Source organism: Bos indicus, chromosome 5 (assembly GCF_029378745.1).
Source record: "Bos indicus isolate NIAB-ARS_2022 breed Sahiwal x Tharparkar chromosome 5, NIAB-ARS_B.indTharparkar_mat_pri_1.0, whole genome shotgun sequence".
NCBI lineage: Eukaryota > Metazoa > Chordata > Mammalia > Artiodactyla > Bovidae > Bos > Bos indicus.
The window spans coordinates 58,867,860-58,892,387 of NC_091764.1; the positions used below are offsets into that span (position 1 = coordinate 58,867,860).

Here is a 24,528-nt window from a genome sequence, read left to right on the forward strand (position 1 = left end):
AAACTCCTAGTGGTCAATATAAATGTTTGCAATCTGCATGTAAACATTGATTATCAATATCAGAGGTAAACACAAGTTTTCTGTAAAAGGGCAATATATCAATAATTTAGAATTTGCAGACCATAGTGTCCCCGTTGAAACTATTCAACTCTCCATCTTTGTAATACGAATGCTGCTATAAGCATTGTGTGAATGGAAGGGCTCAGCCATGTCCAATAAAACTTTTTGTTTTTTCTTTGTAATGCTATGTTACATTATCTTTTTTTTTTTTATTTTACAATATTTTATTGGTTTTGCCATACACTGACATGGATCCACCATGGGTGTACATGTGTTCCCCATCCTAAACCCCCCTCCCACCTCCCTCCCCACACCATCTCTCTGGGTCACCCCAGTGCAACAGCCCCGAGCACCCTGTATCATGCATTGAATCTGGACTGGTGATTCGTTTCACATATGATAATATACATGTTTCAATGCCATTCTCCCAAACAATCCCACCCTCGCCCTCTCCCTCAGAGTCCAAAAGACTGTTCTATACATCTGTGTTTCTTTTGCTGTCTCGCATACAGGGTTATCATTACCATCTTTCTAAATTCCATATATATGAGTTAGTATACTGTATTGGTGTTTTTCTTTCTGGCTTACTTCACTCTGTATAATAGGCTCCAGTTTCATTCACCTCATTAGAACTGATTCAAATGCATTCTTCTTAATGCCTGAGTAATATTCCATTGTGTATATGTACCACAGCTTTCTTTAACAAAAATAGGAACTGGGCCAAATTTGGCCCATAAACCTTAGTTCACTCACCCCTGTTTTAGACTTTTCCATAAACATTAACCCATATGCTATTTTCTTTGTTTAATATGGGCTAACTTGATTGAAATGTGAAAATTCAATAATAGATGTAAGTTTTAATTTTAACTCCAGCTCTTTTTATTATGAAGGTAAATTAGCATAATCTTATAAATTATTTCCAGAGGAAAAGATGAGACAAGCATTTCTAACTCAGTTTTGGAGATTTTTATTCTTGATATCAAAACATAATGTAAGAAATTAAATATCATCAACAATTTCAACCCTAAAGTAAAAGATAAAGTACTAAAATTATCAAAACTAGCATTTCATGTTACATATGATTTTATCCCAAAGGTAATTTATCTGTAGAAAGCTTATTTGTGGAATCCATTACATTAAAGGATTAAAGATGAAAATCAAAGGTTGAAAAAAGAAAATCACAAAATCACATATCCTTGAACAAAATGCAATGACCAGTCATGATTCTTAACAGTCTCTTAGTAAAATACAACAGAATATTTTTTTCTCGGTAGCATAAATAACCTGATGAGATCATCACAACTAGATATGCTATATGTTCCTTGTTTAACTCAATTTGAACAAGTTAAGGCAAAATGATATTTTGGGACAACTGGGTACCTCTGAGTATTGCAAGATGATAATAATACCAAAGACCTTTGGTTAATTTTACTAGCTTGAAAATTGCATCATGGTTAAGCAAAAATCAAACATGTATTTTAGGAATTCATACTGAAAATATACAGGGATGAAAAAGTACTCTCTTTCAGTTCTTGTTTAATACATATTAATAAAATTCTTTAAAGTTTTAAAAAGATAGTTAATGCAAATATTTTAAAAGCCCTCATATTTATTCAGTCTGCTTGATCTGTAGATGAAACTTATTTCTCCAGTTCTCTATCTTAGTGTATATTTGATAATATTCATAAGTTAAGAATGATAGCTAACAATTTTAATGTTTTAAACAGTAGCCAAGTCTTGATAAAATCGGTTATTAAATGAGAACTATCACCATAACTCCTTTCATTTAGTACTCTGTTGGAAGGTCTATCCAGGGAACTATCATAAGAAAACTAAATATATGTAAAAGTATTGGAAAGGAAGAAACAAATGTGTCATTCATTGCAAATAACACAATTTTCCTCCTAGTGCCTTAGTGTCTTACACTAAATATTTCTTTTACTGGAAAGTCTCCTTTCCCAGATGTTTGCATGGTTAGCACCCTCCACTCCTTTAGGTCTCTGTTCAAATGTCACCTCAATGACAAACATCCACCCCAATGACATTTTTAATATTACAGTATCTCCCTACTTCCAAGATTTTTCAATTTTCTCTTCTTTTACAAACTACTCATTAACATATGATATACCATATATATAGTTTACTAGTCAATTATGTTCAGGTTTATTGTCTGTATTCCCTTACATCCTTCACTCCATGAAAGCGGGGACCTTTATCTACTTTGTAGATGAACTGATGCACTCCCAGCAGTGGTGTGCTGGAGCTTGCCTGGACCACATCCTGGGAGCCAATGGTTGCCAGTCTGTTCTCACCTCTGAGCTCAGTAAGGGTACACTGATAGCTTGAAATCTACCATGGTGAGAGACTTCACCTTTATTTGTGTATCCAACTAGTGATTCTTTAATATTTTCTTTCTCAAATTCTTTACCAATAATACATGTTGCAATCAGTTGTTAAGGTTCTGTTGACTAACAGGGATTGACTCTGCACATAAATTATTTAAATATGTTTATTTATTTTACATTTATTGAATATCCACTGCATGGCTGACAGATGTTCTAAATGAGAAGGACTATCGATTTCTGGTAAATGTTTAAAAACTGCCTCTCTGGAGTTGTACAAATACAAATCTATTTGTAGAGACTCATTGTTTCTATGATCCAAACTCAAAATTCAAGGGATATAAGCACACTAACTCTCTTAAGGGTAAATCCAGAATTTCTGGGAGAAAAAAGTATATTCCTAAAACATAATCATACAAGTGAAGTGAATGAAGTGAAGTCACTTAGTCGTGTCCAACTCTTTGCTACCCCATGGACTGTAGCCTACCAGGCTCCTCCCTCCATGGGATTCTCCAAGCAAGAATACTGGAGTGGGTTGGCATTTCCTTCTCCAGGGGATCTTCCTGACCCAGGGATCGAACCCGGGTCTCCTGCATTCCAGGCAGATGCTTTAACCTCTGAGCCACCAGGGAAGCCCCAATCATACAAGAGTCAAATCTAAATTAAATTTTCATGCACTCAATATCACATGCTGTTTCTGAAGTTGCCTCATGTATCTCAGTCATTTTGCCTTTTTACATTTTTGTATCCATATTTACAAAACTGACTCACATGTATCTTTAATGATGCCTCATTGGCACTCTCTTTGCTTAAATTCCCCTGGGCTAACATGAGACAGATAAAATAAATCCAGTTCCATGTGTATGACATACATAGAGAAGAACATTCTTATTTTTTGTTTTTCAAAGTAGAATTTGTAGAATATGTTAGGCTCTGAAGCCTAAGGAAAATGTTACTTAAATTGTATAGATAGATTATCATAGAATTACAAAATATTCATTTAAAATCTTTGCATTAGTACAAAGAAAATGTCTTAGTCAGTAGTGTTTCATATTATATGAAAAGGATCAAGTGTAAGAAGTACTTTATGAGTCTGCCCAGGTGTAATTAAGTTTTTACACAGAGCTTGGGTAACAGACAAAGAGCAACTATGCATTGCATTATAATGAAAATATTCCTCAAATTTTGCAGCAGCAGGAATGAAGGATATTGTGGGTCAAATATTACCAGTCTAACCATAATGAGAACCATAAACCTTGAGAGCCATGACAAAGTTAAATCACCATACTTGATTTGACAGTACAAAAGAAACCAAATAAGTTGCCAACTCAATTCACCACCTCTGAATTTATCTAAATATGGAAGTAATCAGACTTTAAAATTTGAGACTAAATCATCAAGAAGAACCAGGGAGTAAGTATCTTTGTTATTTTCCAGTATAATAATATGATTCTTCTCATTAAAATGTTTTAAAATAGTATTTGTTTATGGGTTTGTGAATTCAAAACCTTTTTGATATTAAAATGTGATTATTTACTAACAAGAAGACTATTCATAGAGTCCTAAAGAACCAGCACAGCAATAAGTCTAGGGCTTTTCATTAACTTTTCTTAAGTTAAATGGTTTTCTGTTACAGAAATGAAATGACATTCTCTAGGTAAAGGAATCGGAGAAGGTAATGGCACCCCACTCCAGTACTCTTGCTTGGAAAATCCCACGGACAGAGGAGCCTGTTAGGCTACAATCCAAGGCGTTGCTAAGAGTCGGACACGACTGAGCACTTCACTTTCACTTTTCACTTTCATGCATTGGAGAAGGAAATGGCAACCCACTCCACTGTTGTTGCCTGGAGAATCCCAGGGATGGGGGAGCCTGGTGGGCTGCCGTCTATGGGGTCGCACAGAGTCGGACACGACTGAAGTGACTTAGCATAGCATAGCATGTAAAGGAATATTTGCTTCCCAGTAAAAGTTTTGACCATCTACTTGGTCACTTTCTAAAACAATATTGTAAAACAAAAGAAAACTGATGTGCTCATTGCATGAACTAAATTATTTTTACACAATATTTATTTTAGTAGCAGAAGTTACACTCTCTTGTCCTTCCAGCCTTTTATCAGAAATAGAAAACAATGATGTGGGAAAGGGTTGCATCAACCAAACCCATAAAAAAGCAGAGAACACCAAAAAAATATTCCCATGGAAAACACATATTCTAAAGTGAGATATTTACTATGTACATGAGTCATTTAAACTTGTGAAAGTTCCTAAACAAGTGGGCCTCAGTTTTTCAAAATATAAATGTGGAAGAGGGCTATATAGCCTCTGTAAGATTATAAACTCTGTATTTAGATTATCTACAAAGCATACTGGTTTTTATAATACTGAGGAAAGGAGAAGAATAAATTAAATATTATCATATTATCACCAAAGAAGCTAAATATTTTAAAGAATAATTTGAAGTCTTAATAAAGAAAATAGTAGAAGAAATGTCCCAGTTTAAATGTTAACACGTAACTTTTATTTCATCCATGGCCTGTGAGAGTGTATTTTTGAAGATGAGAGCTCAATATTTAACTTCAGATAATATTCATTACTTGAATGAAAGGTTGAAAGGAAACTGGAGAAGTTACTGTATGGGAAGAGAGGTTTTCAATGTCAAACACTACTTCATGATGGAAGCTTTAAAACATTTGTATTCTATCCGCAAATATCTTTTAACGTTTTTTATGTCCTATAGGGAGAGCATATTGGAGAAGGAAATGGCAACCCACTCAAGTACTCTTGCTTGGAAAATTTGATTGGACAGAGGAGCCTGGTAGGCTATAGTCCACTGGGTTGCAAAGTGTCAGACATGACTGAGCAAATTCAGGGAGAGCATACGTTTTCTGTTCTAATGAGGGAGAAAATAATCAGAAATGAAAACCCACGCAAGATGCACAGAATTCATTCTTCTGGAGCTATCAGATGACCCAGAGCTTCAGACTGTGATTTTTCTCTTTTTAATCATCACATATATATTAAGTGTCACTGGAAATATGACCATCATCATTCTCACCTTGGTGGACTCCCATCTACAGACACCTATGTATTTTTTCCTCAGGAACTTATCTATATTTACAACTGTCTGTATTTCTAGATTTATGGGCAAAATTATCACCAGGGACAAAGCAATTTCATACAACAATTGTACAACTCAGCTGTTTTTCTTCATTTTCTTGGGTATCACTGAATTTTATCTTCTAACTGCCATGTCCTATGATCACTATGTAGCTATCTGTAAACCCCTGCATTACATAACCATCATGAACAACAGAGTCTGTGTATTGCTTGTCTTTTGTGCTTGGCTGGCAGGGTTCTTAAACATCTTCCCACCTGTTATTCTTTTTCTCCAGTTAGATTACTGTGGTTCTAATATCATTGATCACTTTGCTTGTGACTATTTCCCTCTCTTGCAACTATCATGCTCAGACACATGGCTCCTTGAAGTGATTGGTTTTTACTCTGCAATAGAGATTCTGCTTTTTACTTTGGCATTAATAATTCTATCCTACATGTTCATCATCAAGACAATTCTGAGACTGCCTTCTGCCAGTCAGAGAAAAAAGGCTTTTTCTGCATGCTCCTCTCACATGATTGTCATTTTCATCTCTTATGGAAGCTGTATATTTGTGTATATCAACCCTTCAGCAAAAGAAAAGACATCCTTGATGAAAGGAGTAGCAATTCTGGATACTTCTGTTGCTCCTATGATGAATCTGTTTATATATACACTGAGGAACCAGCAAGTGTAGCAAGCCTTTAAGGATACCATCCAAAAGTTTATCTTTTTCTCCAGTAAATGCAACTAACTGTAGCATTAAAAAATAAAGTTCTGGTCAACTATTTCTTCATTCATATTCTCTCAAAACTCTTTCAGTACAGTTATATGATTCCTTTTTATTTATTCCTATTCTGAACTTCCCCACACATTGCACCAGATAAATTGAATAAAGCTGAATATTGCTTCAGAATTTTCTGTAAATTGTTTTTTATTCATATGTATTTGATGAAGTATAAAATGTTACAACATAAGCCATTTTGTTTGAGAAAAAGAATCTCAGGAATAATGTGGATTTCTGAAAACTTCAGTCTTCAGTTCAGTTTAGTAACTCAGTCGTGTCTGACTCTTTGCGACCCCATGAACTGCAGCATGCCAGGTTTCCCTGTCCATCACCAACTCCAGGAGTTCACTCAAACCCATGTCCATTGAGTTGGTGATGCCATCCAGCCATCTTATCCTCTGTCGTCCCCTTCTCCTCCCACCTTCCTTCCTTCCCAGCATCAAGGTTTCTTCAAATGAGTCAGTTCTTCACATTAGGTGGCCAAAGTATTAGAGTTTCAGCTTTAACATCAGTCCTTCCAATGAAGATTCAGGAATGATTTCCTTTAGGATGGACTATTTGGATCACTTTGCTGTCCAAGGAACTCTCAAGAGTCTTCTCCAACACAACATTTCAAAAGCATCAGTTCTTAAGCACTCAGCTTTCTTTATAGTCCAACTCTCACATCCATACATGACTACTGGAAAAACCATAGCTTTGACTAGATGGACCTATTAGTCATACTACCTTATTTTAAATAAGAAATAAAATATGGGTCAATGGTTAGTAAAATTCTAAGAGAGGAGGTTGGTGGACAATCCATTGCTCACTGGGAAATTTGACCCACCACCTATTTTTGTTAAAAGTTTTATTGAACACACCTGAGCCCTTTCATTTACATGTTCATAGCTGCATCAAAAATAAAGACAGGAAGAACCGAGTAATTGAATCAGGGACACTATGCCTACAAACCCTAAATTATTAATGTATTACCCTTTTACAGAAAAAGTCTGTGTTGATCCCTGCTATTGATAATCAAAATGATTATACTGATAGCAAACATTTAAACTAAACACTAAAGAGTTTGTATAGAATGATGTAGAGAGCTGCATTATCTGAAAATATCAGCGTAGGCTCCTATATAAATTTTGTAAAATTTTTACAGATCTTTTAATTCCCAGAACTAACCTATCTACTATTTATGGTATATTTTTATTGAGTGAATAAGAACTCACAACCCTCAATCAAGTCTAAACTTCAGTATTTTCACATGCTTCCAATCAAGCTTAGAAATTATAAATGTTTCAGCATGAGGGAAGGAGAAAGTAATGGTATGACTTCCCTACAATGTGGAAATCTCAGTATTATTTTTGTAAGTTGTTTTTCTTGTGTTTCATCAAATGATAGATCTAAGACTCTCAACTGAGTTTGGTATGTGAATATCAGGAAAAGCTTGCCTATGAGTTATGTTTACAGTCTTTGTATAATAATGGTTTAAAAGTGAGGGATGTGTTCCCTATCCTGAACACATGTACACCTGTGGAGGATTCATGTTGATATATGGCAAAACCAATACTATATTGTAAAGTTAAAAAAAAAAAAACAAAAAAAAACAAATGAGGGATGAGTTTGAGTACCTTTCATCATTATATAAATTTTTGACTTCAGGGAAAACAGAAACGAAAAAAGTGTTCAGGGCCAGAATTGCATGATTTTGTATGATTATTCATATATATTCTAATCAGTACAATTTCCAATATGATAATGCTTAAATAAGCATTTTTAACAAAAACCCTCAAGTTTATATATGGTAAAACTTTGCTCTTGTTACCTTCTTTACTCCTATTGATTAGGCATATCACTTAAAGAGGCAATTAAAAGAATTGTATGTACAAGCTATTATCTCAGAATAGTCACAAATATGAGAAAGTTATAACACACCTTAGCTACTGATTATCAAAAGATCAGCTTAATATCAAGCTTTTATTTAAATATACAACTGACCACAGTAAATGCGGTCATCTTTGGTATCAAGTAATATTTATTTTGTCAGCTACAAATTGGCACTTGCCATGAGTGCTTGCCATCTGCCTCTACAAGGGTTAAATCATGTGCTGTGCAGCTACTGATGTTCAACACCGCCTGAAGGAGTTCCGTGTGGAAAGCAGGAGTGAGGCACTTTGTGCTCTGGGAAAACTGGCAGGACAGGTCTTCAGATAGTTAAACAGCCTCAGGAGCTGATTTTATGAGCCCAATTCTTGTATCTCCTCATATCAACAAAAACACTAAAATTCTTCATGGTGACGATTGTTTCTCATAACTAGCAGACTTTTCATGAGACGAGCAGAAACTTTCTACAAAAAGAAATGTGCTTGAATACATATACTCCCTTTTTGCCAAATCACATATATATTGTCCTTCCCCTATACCTCTTTAGATCTGTTTCTCACAGATATCTGAGGTCTGTCTCCTGGATTGCAATCCTCATATTGCCCCAATAAAATTTAACTTGCAACTCTCATGTTGTGTATTGTTTTTAATTGATAATTTCTTCAGGCATTTTAAAAGAATTATTATGATACATATGTTAATTTTAGAGTTCCCCAAAAAGTGGAGGCTATTTCATAGTTTTCCCTAATAGCTTTCATAGTTTGCTTCATTATAATAGTCTTTGAGTTGATAAATTATACAGCACAGAAAATGTTAAACTCACTAATGAGAAAAGTTATTTGATTTCTCAAGAAAGTGTAATTACATCATTCTTTTAAGTTGTACTGTTTTTCATGTAGTTACTAAATTGGCCACAATATGAAAAGGAGAGTATATGCAATGTTCTAATGAGACTGTCAGATTATGTTTATTGTCCTTGTGTGGTAATAAAAAATAAGGTTAAACATGATACAATATTTACTCAATTACTGAAAAGAGTAATTCTGGTGAAATCACAAAATGCTATTCTCTCTTGCATTTTGAAATTTCACCAGAAGAAAAGTGCATGAGAGAAGGTTTGCAATCTGAATGGAAAAAAATGTGTACGTATATATGTACACATATGAAGAGTTCAAATTTAAATGGCAAAAATAAAATACACATATGCAAATATCCTTAGTAAACTGCTGACAATAAAAATATAAATGATGAAAATGAATCTAGGGAGGCTGTGTGGATATTAATAAATTTTGAAAAACCTGGATTTTAATTTAATTGCTCTTCACTCATATGCATCTAATTTATGAAACAGGGACTTTTATATTTTCATTTCCTTGAGAAAACATAGTCTTCCTTGCCATGTCCATGAAGGCTCTCTTGACTTGCTGATTCCTAAGAGTGTAGATAAAAGAGTTCAGCATGGGTGCTACTGAGGTATTTAGCACAGCTATTCCCTTGCTCAAAGAGACCCTGTCTTTTGCAGATGGATTCACACACATGAAAATGCAGCTGCCATAGAGATGGAGATGACAATCATGTGGGACGAACACGTGGAAAAGGTCTTTGTCCTCTGAGTGGTAGAAGGGATCCTCAAAATTGTTCTGATGACATATGTGTAGGACAGAATGATTAATGCTAAAGTGAACAATAGAATAAACACAGCACAGGAAAACCCCAGTATCTCTAGGAATTTGGTGTCTGAACAAGAAAGGTATAATAAAGGCAAATAATCACAAGTAAAATGGTTGATAACATTGGACTTACAGTAATCAAGCTGTATGAAGAACATGAGTAATGGGAATATAATTAAGAATGAAGTCAGCCAAGAGGCCAAGACAAGCAGCGTGCAGACTCTGTGATTCATGATGGTCAAGTAATGCAGCAGTTTGCAGATAGCAATGTAGCAGTCATAGGACATGGCAACCAGAAGGTAAAACTCAGTGACTCCCAAGAAAATGAAAAAAAAATAACTGAGTCATACAATCATTAAAAGAGATAGTTTTATCTCCCGTAATAATGGTGGCCAAGAACTTGCAAATAGTGACAGTTGTGAATGAAACTTCCAATATGGAGAAACTCCTGAGGAAGAAATACATGGGGGTCTGGAGGTGGATATCCAGCAGGGTCAGGGTGATAATGGTCAAGTTCCCAGTGATGCTGAGCATGTAGGTGATGAGCAGAAAGACAAAGTTCACAACCTGAAGTTGTGGGTCGTCCGACAGTCCCAGGAGGATAAATTCTCTTATTTCTGTGTTGTTTCTCATTTTACTTCTCCTTTTAAGTAACCTTCAGGAGAAAACACAAAGGGAAGACACAGAAAAGGGGATTATCCATGTATAACAATGGGATTTGTCTCTGAAAGTAAACTTACTATGCCATGCTAACATAATTCAGGAGATTTTTAAAAACAAGGTAAAAAAAAATAGGTAACTTACTTTAAAGTAAGTTTTTACCATATGCCAGTATGTGTGTTTCACATAGAATATTTCTTTATCAAATCCCTGTTTTACAGGTTTCAGTCAGAGTAGAAATAATTTTAAAAAATCTCATCCAAATCACATACCTGAATTGAAAAAGGAGGGATTATCACCTAGATCTTTCTAAAACCTAGGAAATACAGTAAAATAAATGCTACCTGTTGACTTGTAAAATGCCCCACCCCCCACTCTTGGAGGATTCCCTCCTGTTGGGAAAGACTTCGTCTTTTTTCAAGCCCCATAAAATCATCCTATCCTAGTTTGTGTCAGCTGGTTCCTTGTATTGTTATTCTCTACTGTAATATAGAAAACCTAAGTGTGTCAGGAAAAAGTCACCCAGTGGATATGTCTCCAAAATAAAAGTCATTGGAATGAAATCTTTAATAACATGACAGATTTCTAAGTTTCCACTCAGACTCATATTAACTTCCCAACCTCATACTCCTCTTCTGAGGCCCCAGATAATGGAATAAAGGAATGCAGATAATGGATTTGCTTCAGCAGTCTTCTCAGATATTAGACAGTCAAGAGAGGAGGCAGAGTGGACATTTGGTAGATTGCATCTGTGTTATGAGTTAAGGAAACCAAAATGTGTTGTTCAGTCTCCAAATCGTGTCCGACTCGTTGTGACCCCATGGACTGCAGCACGCCAGACTTCCCTGTCCCTCACTATCTCCCAGAGTTTGCTCAAGTTCATGTCTATTGCATTGGTGATGTCATCCATGCCATCATGCCATGGTGATGCCATTCCTCTGACATCCTCTTCTCCTTCTGTCCTCAATCTTTCCCAGCATCATAGTCTTTTCCAATGACTCAGCTCTTGGCATCAACTGGCCAAATTATTGAAGCTTTCAGTAGATAGCAGCAATGGAGCTGCTCTGCTACATCAGTCAGCTCAGTTCAGTTCCGTTGCTCAGGCCTGTCCGACTCTTTGCAACCCCATGAATCGCAGCATGCCAGGCCTCCCTGTCCATCACCAACTCCTGGAGTTCACCCAAACTCAAGTCCATCGAGTCGGTGATGCCATCCAGCCATCTCATCCTTTGTTGTCCCCTTCTTCTCCTGCCCCCATTCCCTCCCAGCATCAGAAAACCACAGCCTTGACTAGACGGAACTAGTGTCAATCAACTTTGTTGATTCCTATGCAGCTCTGCTACATAGGAAATCCCAAACGAGAATTAGGTCATCTATGAATGGTTTAGCACCAGGTTCCCTACAAATTGGGGCACCGTGATGGGTGAAGGAATGACTACCTTTCTGGCTGCACCCAGTCCCAGGATGAAGGGCTCTCTGCACCTGACCCTGGTCCCAAAGAACAGGGTGGCGCTCCCTTAGGGACCCCGGGGAGTCCTGCCAGGAGGGATGTTAAGGGACCAGCTATCCAACGCCAATCAAGGCTCCTGTGATGCTAACATATCATTCTGCATGGGCAGGACTCTCACTTAGAGGTGTTCAGTCATAATCCCACAGATGGTTGCTTCGCTCCATTGGCTCTTCAGCTAAGCTCTCAACCAAAGTATATGAATATCTGAAAACAAACATTACCTTCCAGAGAATATTTTTTCTTCAAAATTTATTCCATCTAAATGTTACTAGTATTTTCTGTCCGTTTCTGTTTCTCAGAAGTGTCCAACACTTTGCAGCCCCATTGACTGTAGCCCACCAGGCTCCTGTGCTGATAGAACTTTCCAGGCAAGAATACTGGAGTGCAGGTGCCATCTTCTACTTCAGGGGATCTTCCCCATCCAAGTATTGAACCCAAGTCTCTTGCAAATCTTGCATTGGCAAACAGATTATTTACCAACTGTGCTACCTGGGAAGTATCTACATTAATCTTCCCTTAATAGAATCTCTATTTTGTCAGTGTATTAGTATAAACATGAAATAGCAATGAAAACTTTTGTCATTCGAATTAACAGTAATAATAATGAATTTATGTTAAAAGGAAGCTGAGTTCTCTCAATAAATTCAGGCAACCCAGAATTTGATACATATTTACAAATATAAAAGTCATTGTTCTCAGTTAACAAAAACCATCTGTAATTAACAACTGTGTCTAAGAGTCATACATGACTGAGCGACTGAACTGAACTGAACTGAACTGATGACTCTGATGTGTAAACCACTTCTGGAATGTGAGGTGTTAATTATTCCTGGGATGGTTTTGGTAAAGTAATGAAGAATATATGCAAATTTCTAAGACATCATTTCCGAGTTTTTTTTTTTTTTTCCTTACAACTCATTCAAACTTTTTTTCCCTTAGTCCCATGGAACTTAGGATAACAAGTTACATATTCCTTTCTGTCCCTTCCTTTGTAATGAATTCTAGTGTCTTGGATAAGGGGTTCCCAGGTGGCACTGGTGGTAAAGTACACGCCTGCCAATTCAGGAGACATAAGAGATGTGGGTTCCATCTTTAGGTTGGGAAGATGCCCTGGAGGAGGGCATGGCAATCCACTCCAGTATTCAGCCTGGAGAATCCCCATGTACAAAGGAGCCTGGCAGGCTATAGTCCATAGAGTCTCAAAGAGTCAGACACGACTGAAGTGACTTAGCAACAGTGTCTTTGATCTCATTGTCGAAACAGGCATGTGGCTCATTGAAAGTGAAAATTAACCTATATGATAAACAAATGCTGGCCATTGTGTTAAATAAGATAATTGGAAGTGATTTTCAGGACACACGTGCTATTCCATAGTAAAGTATAAGCATGGCTTCTTTGAGAAAACATCACTAGCATTCCCCAAATTCACCAATTTAAAAAAGTGACGATATTTAAATGTTTATTAAAGATTACATTCCTTATTTTATATAAATTGTGGGACATGAGTGGGAAGCTCTCTAAATTCCACAATATGATTGGAAACAAATTAGCTTCTCACATTCTCTATGTGTACTGAATTTTCTCTTCATAAGTTTAAGACTCCTAAGGAAATCGTAAGTAATTCTATGAACACATATATCCTCAAGGCAGTTTGCACTCTTATGCATACGACATAGTATTCCACTTCTTTATCTTTTCCTTTCGCTTGAGGATCTTTTTCTTGGTGTTAGGTTTATAAGCTAGAATAACTTGTCACAGAAGAAAACAGAATATTTATTAAATTTGATATCTTGGGTAATTTTTTCTAGAATGATTCATTCCACTCCTGATTGTGTTTGCTGACATCTAATACCATGGAAAAACATCATCATGACTGTAAGGGAAAAAAATAAAAACTACTCATAAGAGTCAATTTAGATTATTTTCAGAATATTACTTTATGACTGCCTTTGCTAGTCCGACAATTAGTTCAGAGTCCTGTTTCTCTCAGTCCTCTAATTAAAAAAAAAAAAAAAGTCCTTGTTTCTTTCTGAATGGAAAAGGGAAATCAAATCAAAGCACCAATAAGTATGAATAGGAATAATGAAGGGAAAACTGTAAAGACCTAAGTCACTCTCAAAATCTGTATAATTTCCTAGAAATGTTGCTTCTCCCCTAATTGTCTCAGTTTTAACTATTATCTATGTCTGAAGATAATTTTTAAATTAAAAAGGAAATACATTCTTATAAAAATATGGCATCAGGACTTAACTTTAGTTAAAAACATATGAGACTATTAGGGATTTGTATTCCAAGAGAAATTATTAAAAATACAACTCTCTGAGTTATAGGTTTCTTTTCCAACTTGAACATGACTATAATATTTCAAGGAATTATTATGAGGGCTAATTTAATTAAAAGAAAAGTGAAATTATATAAAAATTTTAAAGCATGCATTCCCAGAGTAAATACTATTTTTATTATTATTCCTAAAAGTAAAATCAATTATTACCTTTGAGGAAGATGATCCCAATATAAAAATTAATAACCATTTTTGAGGAAACTCGTTTGAGAGACAATGCTAAGATTTATGCAGTTATCGAACACCTCAGATATGCAGATGACACCACCCTTAGGGCAGAAAGTGAAGAGGAACTCAAAAGCCTCTTAATGAAAGTGAAAATGGAGAGTGAAAAAGTTGGCTTAAAGCTCAACATTCAGAAAACAAAGATCATGGAATCCGGTCCCATCACGTCATGGGAAATAGATGGGGAAACAGTGGAAACAGTGTCAGACTTTATTTTTCTGGGCTCCAAAATCACTGCAGATGGTGACTGCAGCCATGAAATTAAAAGATGATTACTCCTTGGAATGAAAGTTATGACCAACGTAGATAGCATATTCAAAAGCAGAGACATTACTTTGCCAACAAAGTCTATGGTTTTTCCTGTGGTCATGTATGGATGTGAGAGTTGGACTGTGAAGAAGGCTGAGCACCGAAGAATTGATGCTTTTGAACTGTGGTGTTGGAGAAGACTCTTGAGAGTCCCTTGGACTGCAAGGAGATCCAACCAGTCCATTCTGAAGGAGATCAGCCCTGGGATTTCTTTGGAAGGAATGATGCTAAAGCTGAAACTCCAGTACTTTGGCCACCTCATGCAAAGAGTTGACTCACTGGAAAAGACTCTGATGCTGGGAGGGATTGGGGGCAAGAGGAGAAGGAGACGACAGAAGATGAGATGGCTGGATGGCATCACTGACTCGATGGACGTGAGTCTGAGTGAACTCCAGGAGTTGGTGATGGACAGGGAGGCCTGGCGTGCTGCGATTCATGGGGTCACAGAGTCGGACACGACTGAGAGACTGATCTAATCTGATCTGATCTGAATAGACTCATTGCAATAGCTTTGTGTAATGTTTGAATAACCTAACAATGAGAGGCTAAATATTAAACAAAATCATATAGCTAGTAAGTGGTCAAATTGGTATTCTAAATTCTTTCTGCTTGAACCGAAGCATGTGTTATTTATCAAACATATATTCAATGAGGAGGACCAAACTCAAAGAGTAATTTTCTAACAATGAGTAAATAATTAATAAGAGAAACAGAAAGTATTAATGTGCTCATTCTTCATAACCCTTGATATTTACAGAAAGGAAAGGCAACTCCAAATTATTCATCTCCATGTAATGAAAAGTTAAGCTAAGAATGTATATATCAATGCTAAGAAAAAGTTATCATTGGCTTTTACTTTACAGTCTTACCTCTTTTTGTACAAATGCATCACTTCAGGTGACTGAAGCTATTTTAAAAACCTGGTCACTATTTCAATTTTAGGATAAGATATCAAACATTTCTAAGAATGCTCTATCTCAACACATTTGGAATTACCTTATTTCTATAGATAAATTTCCTTGATACATGTTACATGGAAGCCATGGGAGCAAACACAGTGAAGGGAAGCAAGATATGGAGTTACTGTGGTCCTTTCTGGATGTGATTTCTATATGAATTTTAACCTGCATGAGGCAAATGTTGCTTTATCCACCATATAGCCAAGGCTCATGGGAAATACTCCAGTGAATCAAATGTGACAACAGGGCCAAGAGGAAATACACTAAGGATTATAAACATATTATCAACATTTATATCACTACTGAAACAGAAAACTTTGCAGATAATATCCAAACAGATATAAAAGCATGAGAACTAAGCCAGAAGCAAATGGATTATTTTGCTTACTATCTATGTGAAGATATCTAAATGTACAGGATTTTGGAAGGGATTTCCTGAATATCCTAAATCACCATTTCTCTGAAGAATAGACCTTTTCCCCCTTGCTGACTAAAATACTGTGGTGAATGGATCTTATGAGTAAACATTACATTTTCCTTTCTTATGTTATAAAATGTCTCTATAAAGTTGGCCTCTGTGCTACTAAATAAAAAAAAAAATTAAAAATCAAATAGAGCACAATAAAAACAAGAATGAGAAAAAATATCATACTCAGTGAATTCCAATGAAATTTGTGAGAAATTTTGGATTAAATACACTTTAAACTGTTCAAACTATTCAAAAAACTTTTCAGGTTATTTTTCCATAATAGTGATACTAATCATTGAGAAAGATCTACCAGAGGTCCTGTTTTCATCTGATTGATTGTCACTGTTCCAGTAATTACTGAAAGCATAAAATCTATTTTATAAGAATTTACAACTCAAATTCCTTTTAATCTAATTTTAGAAAGGACAGAAAATTAAAGAAACCTCATCTATTGACTCAATCACTATTATTCATTCAACAAACATTCATTGAGATTCTTCTAGCTTTAGGTACTATAGGAGCACTAGGGACAATACAGGATCAAAACAGATATGACCCAAACTTTAATCAGCTTACCAAGGAATCTCCAAACGCAAATATAGAAGATACTGTCGTGGTCTGTACACAGGTTGGAAAAGAATTTCCAGACATATAGAATGAGAGGGAAATAAAGTTTATTAGGGTGGGAGATGCTGATAAGAAGAGATACTACACTTGATCTTAGCCAAAAGCCTGAGAAGCAATAGACTTAGGGACATGGGGAGAGGGGAGGAGAGGGTGAGAAGTATGGAAAGAGTAACATGGAAACTTACATTACCATATGTAAAATAGATAGTCAAGGGGAATTTGCTGTATGGCTCAGGAAATTCAAACAGGGGCTCTGCATCAACACGGGTGGGATTGGGAGGGAGTTTAGAGGGAGGTTCAAAAGGGAGGGGATATATGTATAGCTATGGCTGATTCATGTTGAGCTTTGACAGAAAAGAGCAACATTTTGTAAAGCAATTAATTACCCTTCAATAAAAGAATAAATAAATTTTTTTAAAAAAGAAAGAAAAAAGAATGAGAGACGCTGTTAGAACACTGAGCCAGCTCAAGGGAGAACCAACGTTGAACAGTCCTTAGTCCACTTTTATACCCAGGATACAAGTACAAGGAATGGGATAGGTGTCTTGCGGGTCACTTGCTGATTGAATGAGGCATGCATACTGGGTAGGGAAGAGTAAGGCAAATACCTTCCTTGTGTGAGGTAGGAGGTGAGACAGGTTATACTGCTCAGGAGGACCTGAAATCCGTTAATAGTTATGACATGGGGGAAGGGAAGGACCATATGTGTCTGCTTTTTCTGTTCCTGCATTCCAAGACCCTCCTTGGTTTTATCTGCTTTTTAGTCCCTGGGTCACCACATTCCTCCCTTCCTTTATTTTTAGGGCCAATTCTTTGGTCCCTGTTGATAGCCTGTTCATGTCTAACTATCTACCTATTTCCTTTCTTAGGCATTTGGGAACTGAGTCTCAGGAGAAGAGGAATGATGGCCACTCTGGCTTCTTCAGGCTGTACAGGGGTGTCATGGGGCTCTGGGTTCCCTTTGCCTGCTTCCTTGTCGGGGTGCATTTATGGAGGGAGATGAGAGTCCATGGAATGATAAGGTGATTTCTTTCAGCATTGTCTTTGGGTTGGTCAGAGGATATTCTTGTTGTACTACCACTTGGATATTTGTTGTATTCTAGAAGAAACAAACTTAACAAAAAAGTTAAAGGTACATGGCCCAAAGATTAGAAGAAGTAGGAAAGCTGCTCAGGGGCTAGCCAGGAGAACCAGGGCCAGACATTGGTTCGTGACATTAGTGTTTCTCTAGGTACAAGACGATGCAAGAATTTGGGCTCATAAAATCTTTACCTGAAAACATCTGACTATCTGAAGGCCAGTTCTTCTGGGCTTTTCCCAGAGCACAGAGTGCCTTATTTCTGATCTCCATCCTGAGCTCCTTTTAAGGGGTGTTGAAGGTCAGCAGCTTGCAGTGGTCATGATGTAATCTTTGTAGAGGCAGCTGGCAAGTGCCAACTCCCAGTCAGCAGGGTCCACATATTTGACCATGCTTTGGGTGCACTTCATGCCCATTGTGCCCCGCAGTGCTGGGAAGGCTCATTCCAGGTCCGGGGAAGATTTCATTGATTGGCCACTCAGGGTGCTGTTATCGGACCAGGTCTTGTGACCAGCAAAAGTCTCTGGACCATACCTGTCTTACTAGCCTCTTGGTCCAGGAATATAGTCCCTCTTGTTGCTTCTTCCCATATCTAGAGTTACATTATTACAATCATTGATCTTATGGAACTGCTTATCAGCATTTTATCACAGGCTCAGTCACACATTTACTAACATAAGAAACAATCTTCTGATACAGGAGACATAGAAAATAGTACAGTTAACAGCTGTTAATAAAGTCACAAGCAAGAATTTAAGTCAAGAACTTTCATTAGGTAAGCCCAGCATACCCTGGGTCATCTGACTTGGTTAAATGACTATAGACAGGTGTGACTCTCCTCGTTGAACATCGAAAGGTTGTCTATTGAGATAAGCTTAAGAAACAAACTTAGAGTGTCCTTTTTAATAACTTAATTAAACCTTTATCAATATAACATAACAGTAAGGAACTATCTCAGAAGTGAGTCGTAGTAAACACAGACCTTAATTAACAAAATTAGAACTTAATATTACGTGAAATACATTTTTTTTTTTTTTGTCATTGTGAGGGCATTAACCCTGTTGCCAGGGAAGGCTTTAACCTATCAAATAAAAATGAGGTTTGTCAGGGAGCCTGAAAAATCCAAGCTGCCATCTTGGATTTCCCATAGCCCTGACTCTTTGATATACAGCTATTGTTAACCCATTTTTAATTCTCTGATTTAGGAGTAGACTATTGCCATGTTTTAAGGACATCAAATAGCAAAAGTCTAACAGTGAAGGGTTATTTCTTATAGAAGCAGAATAAGCTTTTATATGTACCATAATCTTTAATAATTCTTACCAAAGTAACAAAAGATTTAAAAAACAAATAAAATACTTAAAGGCAAAGAAATTCATAATCTGTTATTGAAAGCTTCAATCTAAGAAAACTTTGTTCTCTTAACATAGAGAATTGGCTAAATTCCAGCCTGTTACCAGTTTACCAGATAACAAACAAACAAAAGTTTTTATTGGTTAATGTTAGAAAAGTCTTTTCCATAAATCTTGAAATAGCTGTATTCTTGCAAAGGCATCACAGTGAAACCATAGAAGGCATGTTAAAAATCTGATTAAATTGCAATTGACAAAGTAGCCTGGCCATTGCTGTGATATGTAACACTAATATGATAACTAGAATTATAATTGAGCACATTTTTATCAGGGCATATCAGATCTATACGAATTCCACATAATTTTAGGATATATATATATATATTAGTAAGTCAACCATATTGTATGACCTGAGACGATTTATCATCCCTTCAACAATATTTCCCATGTAACCTAACATGTCTAATGAACCCAGGTGGTTTAATGGCTCTTTGGGTTGTCTCAGGGGCCCTCTGAAGCATCCCAAAGTCATGCTCATAAAATATGTGGGATGCCCCCAAATCTCTTGGTGGACTTGATCATGATGAAGTCCTGAATAAATCCAACTCCAAAATACTGGAATAGCAGTTGAACCGCCACTTGGTGTAGGTAAAAACACCAAGTTACAAGGGAAAAGAAGAAACAGAAAATAACCCAATCAAATAAAATAAACCTCAAAAATTTAACCTTAAACAAATGGAGGTTTTTAAACATTTGACAAAGACCTCAAAATAACCGTCATAAATATTATCACTAAAATCAGGAAAGTGGCAGTGTTTTAGTTTTATTGAATTTATTCTGAATTATTTGAATGAATTTTTTTCCAAAATAATAGAGAACATGTGAATTATATACAAATTACATGATATCGTGATCAATATTTACCTTCAAAACATGTATTGAATTTCACAAAATAAATATCTTGACATTAAAAGTCTGATGCATGAGTACATACCTCTTTGGATTGAATTTAGCGTATGCCGATTAAAAAAATATAGTCACAACCTGAAAGAAGAGAGCTATTTTATTTGATGGGAATGTTTAGGACTCTGAGCCCAGGAAACAGCACCTCAGTAGCTCTGAGAAAACTGTTTCAAGAAGACAGGAGAGGGAGTCAGACTATATACAAGTTCGCAACAAAGAGAGCAGGCAGTCTGAACACCAAAGATCAGGTATCAAATTAAGGAATTTAACATTCTAGGTATGGGAAGATGCAAGCCTCTAGGTCCACTGAATTAATTCTTTTCATAAACACCTCAGCTGCTACTGCTACTGCTAAGTTGATTCAGTCGTGTCCGACTCTGTGCGACCCCATAGATGGCAGCCCACCAGGCTCCCCTATCCCTGGGATTCTCCAGGCAGGAACACTGGAGTGGGTTGCCATTTCCTTCTCAGCTATCTGGGGCCATATCTGGTTCCCTTGTTCATCTTAAAGAGTTGCAAGTGGCTACTTCTTGCATCACCCCCAGGTACTCAGCAATCACCATGAGGGAATGAGACTCTACTGATTCTCAGTTTTGGGAGCTCTCATTCACATTTGGAGACCAGAAATTGCTGATGGCTGTGACGTTTCTTGTTTGTTGATATGACAGGAGATATTTTCACTTCACACATAATATCACACAGAATATATAGGTTCTTTAAACCATAGGAAATATTAATGTTCATCTTGAAAATACACAGGAAATTACACACTCATTTTGAAACTCTGTATTTGAAGTACAAGGTGGTATAATAGGATCTTTTCAGGGACTGATGAAGAGAATTAAAACCATCTTTCACATTGTGCTATGTCTTAAAGAAATGCATTTCATTTTTACAAAAGTTCTGCATTAGAAATAACCTTATTATATTTTTAAATGTCAAAAAATAATACACTGGAGAAACAGGAATGGAAGTAGAAGCAGCAGACTGGAAAAATAATATATTAACTGTCAGGTGGCATGTTAAGAGACTATAAAGACCAACCATAGTTATACAGACTTTAAGGGACTTCAGGAATTAGCCAAACTGCCCTTTAGAGTTGACCAAAAAAATCATTTATTGGCAGAAAGGACTGCTTTATAGACCATGTCTTTGAAGGCTTGTTTCACTTGCTGGTTTCTCAGGGTGTAGATGAAGGGGTTCAGCATGGGGGCCACAGAGGTATTGAGAATAGCTACTCCTTTTGTCAATGACGCCATTTCTTTGGCCGAGGGATTAGCATACATGAATATACAGCTTCCATAGGAGATGGAGATGACAATCATGTGAGAGGAACAAGTGGAGAAGGCCTTTTTTCTCTGACTGGCAGATGGGATTCTCAGAATAGTCCTGATAATGTACATATATGACAAAATCACTAAGGCCAAAGTGAATAGCAAGGTAACCAAAGCAAAGTAAAAACCAATTATTTCTAGGAACCATGTATCTGAACCAGACAATTGTAAAAGGGGGAAATAGTCACATGCAAAGTGATCAACGACATTGGAAGCACAGTAATCCAGCTGGAGGAGAAGCATAAGGGGTGGGAAAATGGTCAGAAACCCACCGAGCCAAGCACAGAGCACAAGCAGGCTGCAGAGTTTCCTGCTCATGATGGTTGTGTAATGCAGGGGCTTGCAGATGGCAACATAGCGGTCATAGGACATGGCGGTCAGAATGTAAAATTCAGTCACCCCCATGAAAATAAAGAAAAATAGTTGGGCTGCACAATTGTTGTAAGAAATAGTCTTGTCTTTGGTAATAATTGCCCCCAGAAATCTAGGGATGCACACAGTAGTAAAGGAGATTTCTAAGAAAGAGAAGTTTCAGAGGAAGAAATACATTGGTGTCTGGAGATGGGAGTCCACCCAGGTTAGGGTGATGATGGTCAGGTTTCCAAGTGACACTTAATACATATGTGATTAATAAAAAGAGGAAAATCACAATCTGAAGCTCAGGATCATCAGAAAGGCCTAGAAGGACAAACTCTGTGATCACTGTGTGGTTCATTTCTTTCTCTTTTTCCCTTCCTTTTTCTTCTTTTAAATATATTTAGATAGAAAGTGTATTAAAGGAATAGATGAAAAATATAATTCATGATGAACAATATCATCATCATTTCTAAAGCATTCTATCTAATCATGCCAATATTGTTTTCGTTTAATACCTTATTTACAATTTTTCTTAAAATGTATTTGTGGGTCATGTTTTATATAATAGTTCTCTTATTCTAAATCTAACAGGAGAAGTTAGGAAATCTTTATATGAGTCATATTACTCAGAGATGATAAATGAATTTGATACTTTTTGCTTTGTCTAGTTTATGCAAGTCCTTGCAGTTTTGTTGGGATAATCCTATAAAACATACATCATTTTTTGTCAGGTATCAGAAAACACTGCCATCTAAAAGAGAAGTGGATGATCTTAATTCCATCATAAGATATAGATGAAACTTAAAAGAATAAAGTAACAACACCTTTTATGAAACAAGAAATCAATTCACGATTTTCTTAGCAAATAAAATAAACTTTAAAATATTTAATGATTAATAATTTAATTACCAGCTTTATTTTTATATTGGGGTTTTGGAATGTAATTATCAACATGAATAGGCTATAGGTATTAGATATTATTTACAAGAAAATATAATTATTTTATATATTAAATATCATTCACTTAATGGTTTATCTGATAATTCCTTTGAAATCATTAATGTTTGACATTCTCTAAGATTTTCTATGCATATATGTATAGAAACTTTATATATATACAAGACTGTGTATATTTTTGAGCTTAAAAGAATATGCAGTATTTATCAATTTTTTATTTTGCATTGAAGCACGAACTGAAAAATAACTACTTGCCTCAGATAGTAGCAGCTCTATTACCCAGACTTCAGCCCAGTACATTTTCCATTTGAACATCGTTGCTTCTCAGCTATTAAACTTTATGAACAACTGTTTTATTCCCTTGGAGTTCGACCCCACATTTATCTTTTACATGAGGTGACTAATCCAAAAGGATATTCCAGAAATGTAGAGGAAAACCTCTCCTATTAATCCAAAGCCATTCAGCTGATTCCCAGCTCCACTGGATGTTTCTATCATTCTGCGTATCTGGTTTGCTAAAATCATAATAGCTTCCTTATCTTATTTTAGACATTCACATTTCTGCTGTGAATAATAGAAGATAAATCATCACTACTCTGCCAGACACTAGTAAACATCACACGAATCAAATTTGATTATTTTTTATCTATTTTATGATGATTCATGAAAAATAAAAATGGAATATCAAAACTTTAAGAAGATATGGAACTTCTATCATCCTCTTCAATAACGTTGGTCTAGAAGTTTAAGGGAGCAATATTTAAAGTGAGAACTGCAAGTGACATGGCAACGTGGGGTATTATGAGTGTAGAGTCTTAAACTAGGATCTGGCATTTAGTTGCACTAAATGCTCAAATATTCAAGTTTAGCTGTTGTGACTTATGAAGAGAGACCTGTGTTGATCTCCTGGGAACAAAGGCCAGGCAACAGCTGTGCTATGACATGGAACGTCAGGGGTTTCTGGAATCTACCATTGGTGTTCTCAGAGCCTCCTGACTCTCTTCTATAGTGAATCTCTCTTGGGAATGTTTATGTTCATCCCACAGAAGAGTTCAATGGGGACTTCTACAAAATAATACTTTTTTCATTTATCACAATTATTTACTATTTTTGACTAATAAAATAGATGTGAAATCTTACAAAAATAGCACTCAGTCGACTTTAGTTTTAGTCATATTCTTGGCACATGAAAGTTTTCTACATATACACTTCATTACTTATCCTTAGACTTCATTATTGTTGGAGCTTCAAGGTTCTTTCATAATTCTAAGTTATATAAGAATTTTATTAAATATTAAGAGTAACAAGGAAAAAATAACATACAAGGGAACTTCCATCAGGTTATCCACTGACTTTTTAACAGAAACTCTACAAGCCAGAAGGGAATGGCATGATATATTTAAAGTGATGAAAAGAGAAGAACCTACAATCAAGAATACTCTACCCAGCAAGCCTCATTCAGACTTGATGGAGAAATAAAAAGCTTTCCAGATAAGCAAAAATTGAAAGAATTCAGCACCACCAAACCAGTTTTACAACAAATGCTAAAGGAACTTCTCTAAG

General features: G+C 36.1%; 2 protein-coding genes, 1 non-coding gene and 2 pseudogenes across 3 annotated transcripts; 1 reads left to right on the forward strand and 4 right to left on the reverse strand.

The window, feature by feature from the left end:
- Positions 1–2,961: 2,961 nt before the first annotated feature.
- TRNAS-GGA (transfer RNA serine (anticodon GGA)) lies at positions 2,962–3,034 on the reverse strand. The gene has a single exon. It is a non-coding gene; the product is annotated as a tRNA-Ser (tRNA).
- Positions 3,035–5,319: 2,285 nt separating this feature from the next.
- Positions 5,320–6,195, forward strand: LOC109558755 (olfactory receptor 6C3-like). The gene has a single exon (XM_019960086.2). The coding sequence runs from the start codon at positions 5,320–5,322 to the stop codon at positions 6,193–6,195; it is 876 nt and encodes a 291-aa protein (XP_019815645.2).
- A 3,299-nt stretch (positions 6,196–9,494) lies between these two features.
- On the reverse strand, positions 9,495–10,457 carry LOC109558448 (olfactory receptor 6C1-like; annotated as a pseudogene).
- A 6,474-nt stretch (positions 10,458–16,931) lies between these two features.
- Positions 16,932–17,041, reverse strand: LOC139183378 (U2 spliceosomal RNA; annotated as a pseudogene).
- Positions 17,042–21,429: 4,388 nt separating this feature from the next.
- Positions 21,430–22,366, reverse strand: LOC109558764 (olfactory receptor 6C3). Its single transcript, XM_019960092.2, is given in 2 exon segments — positions 21,430–22,254; positions 22,256–22,366. Coding segments are annotated over 2 exon segments (936 nt in total).
- Positions 22,367–24,528: the final 2,162 nt, after the last annotated feature.

Coding starts and splice junctions, on each gene's coding strand:
- LOC109558755 (XM_019960086.2), top strand. CDS start 5,320: ATGAAAACCCACGCAAGATGCACAGAATTCATTCTTCTGGAGCTATCA.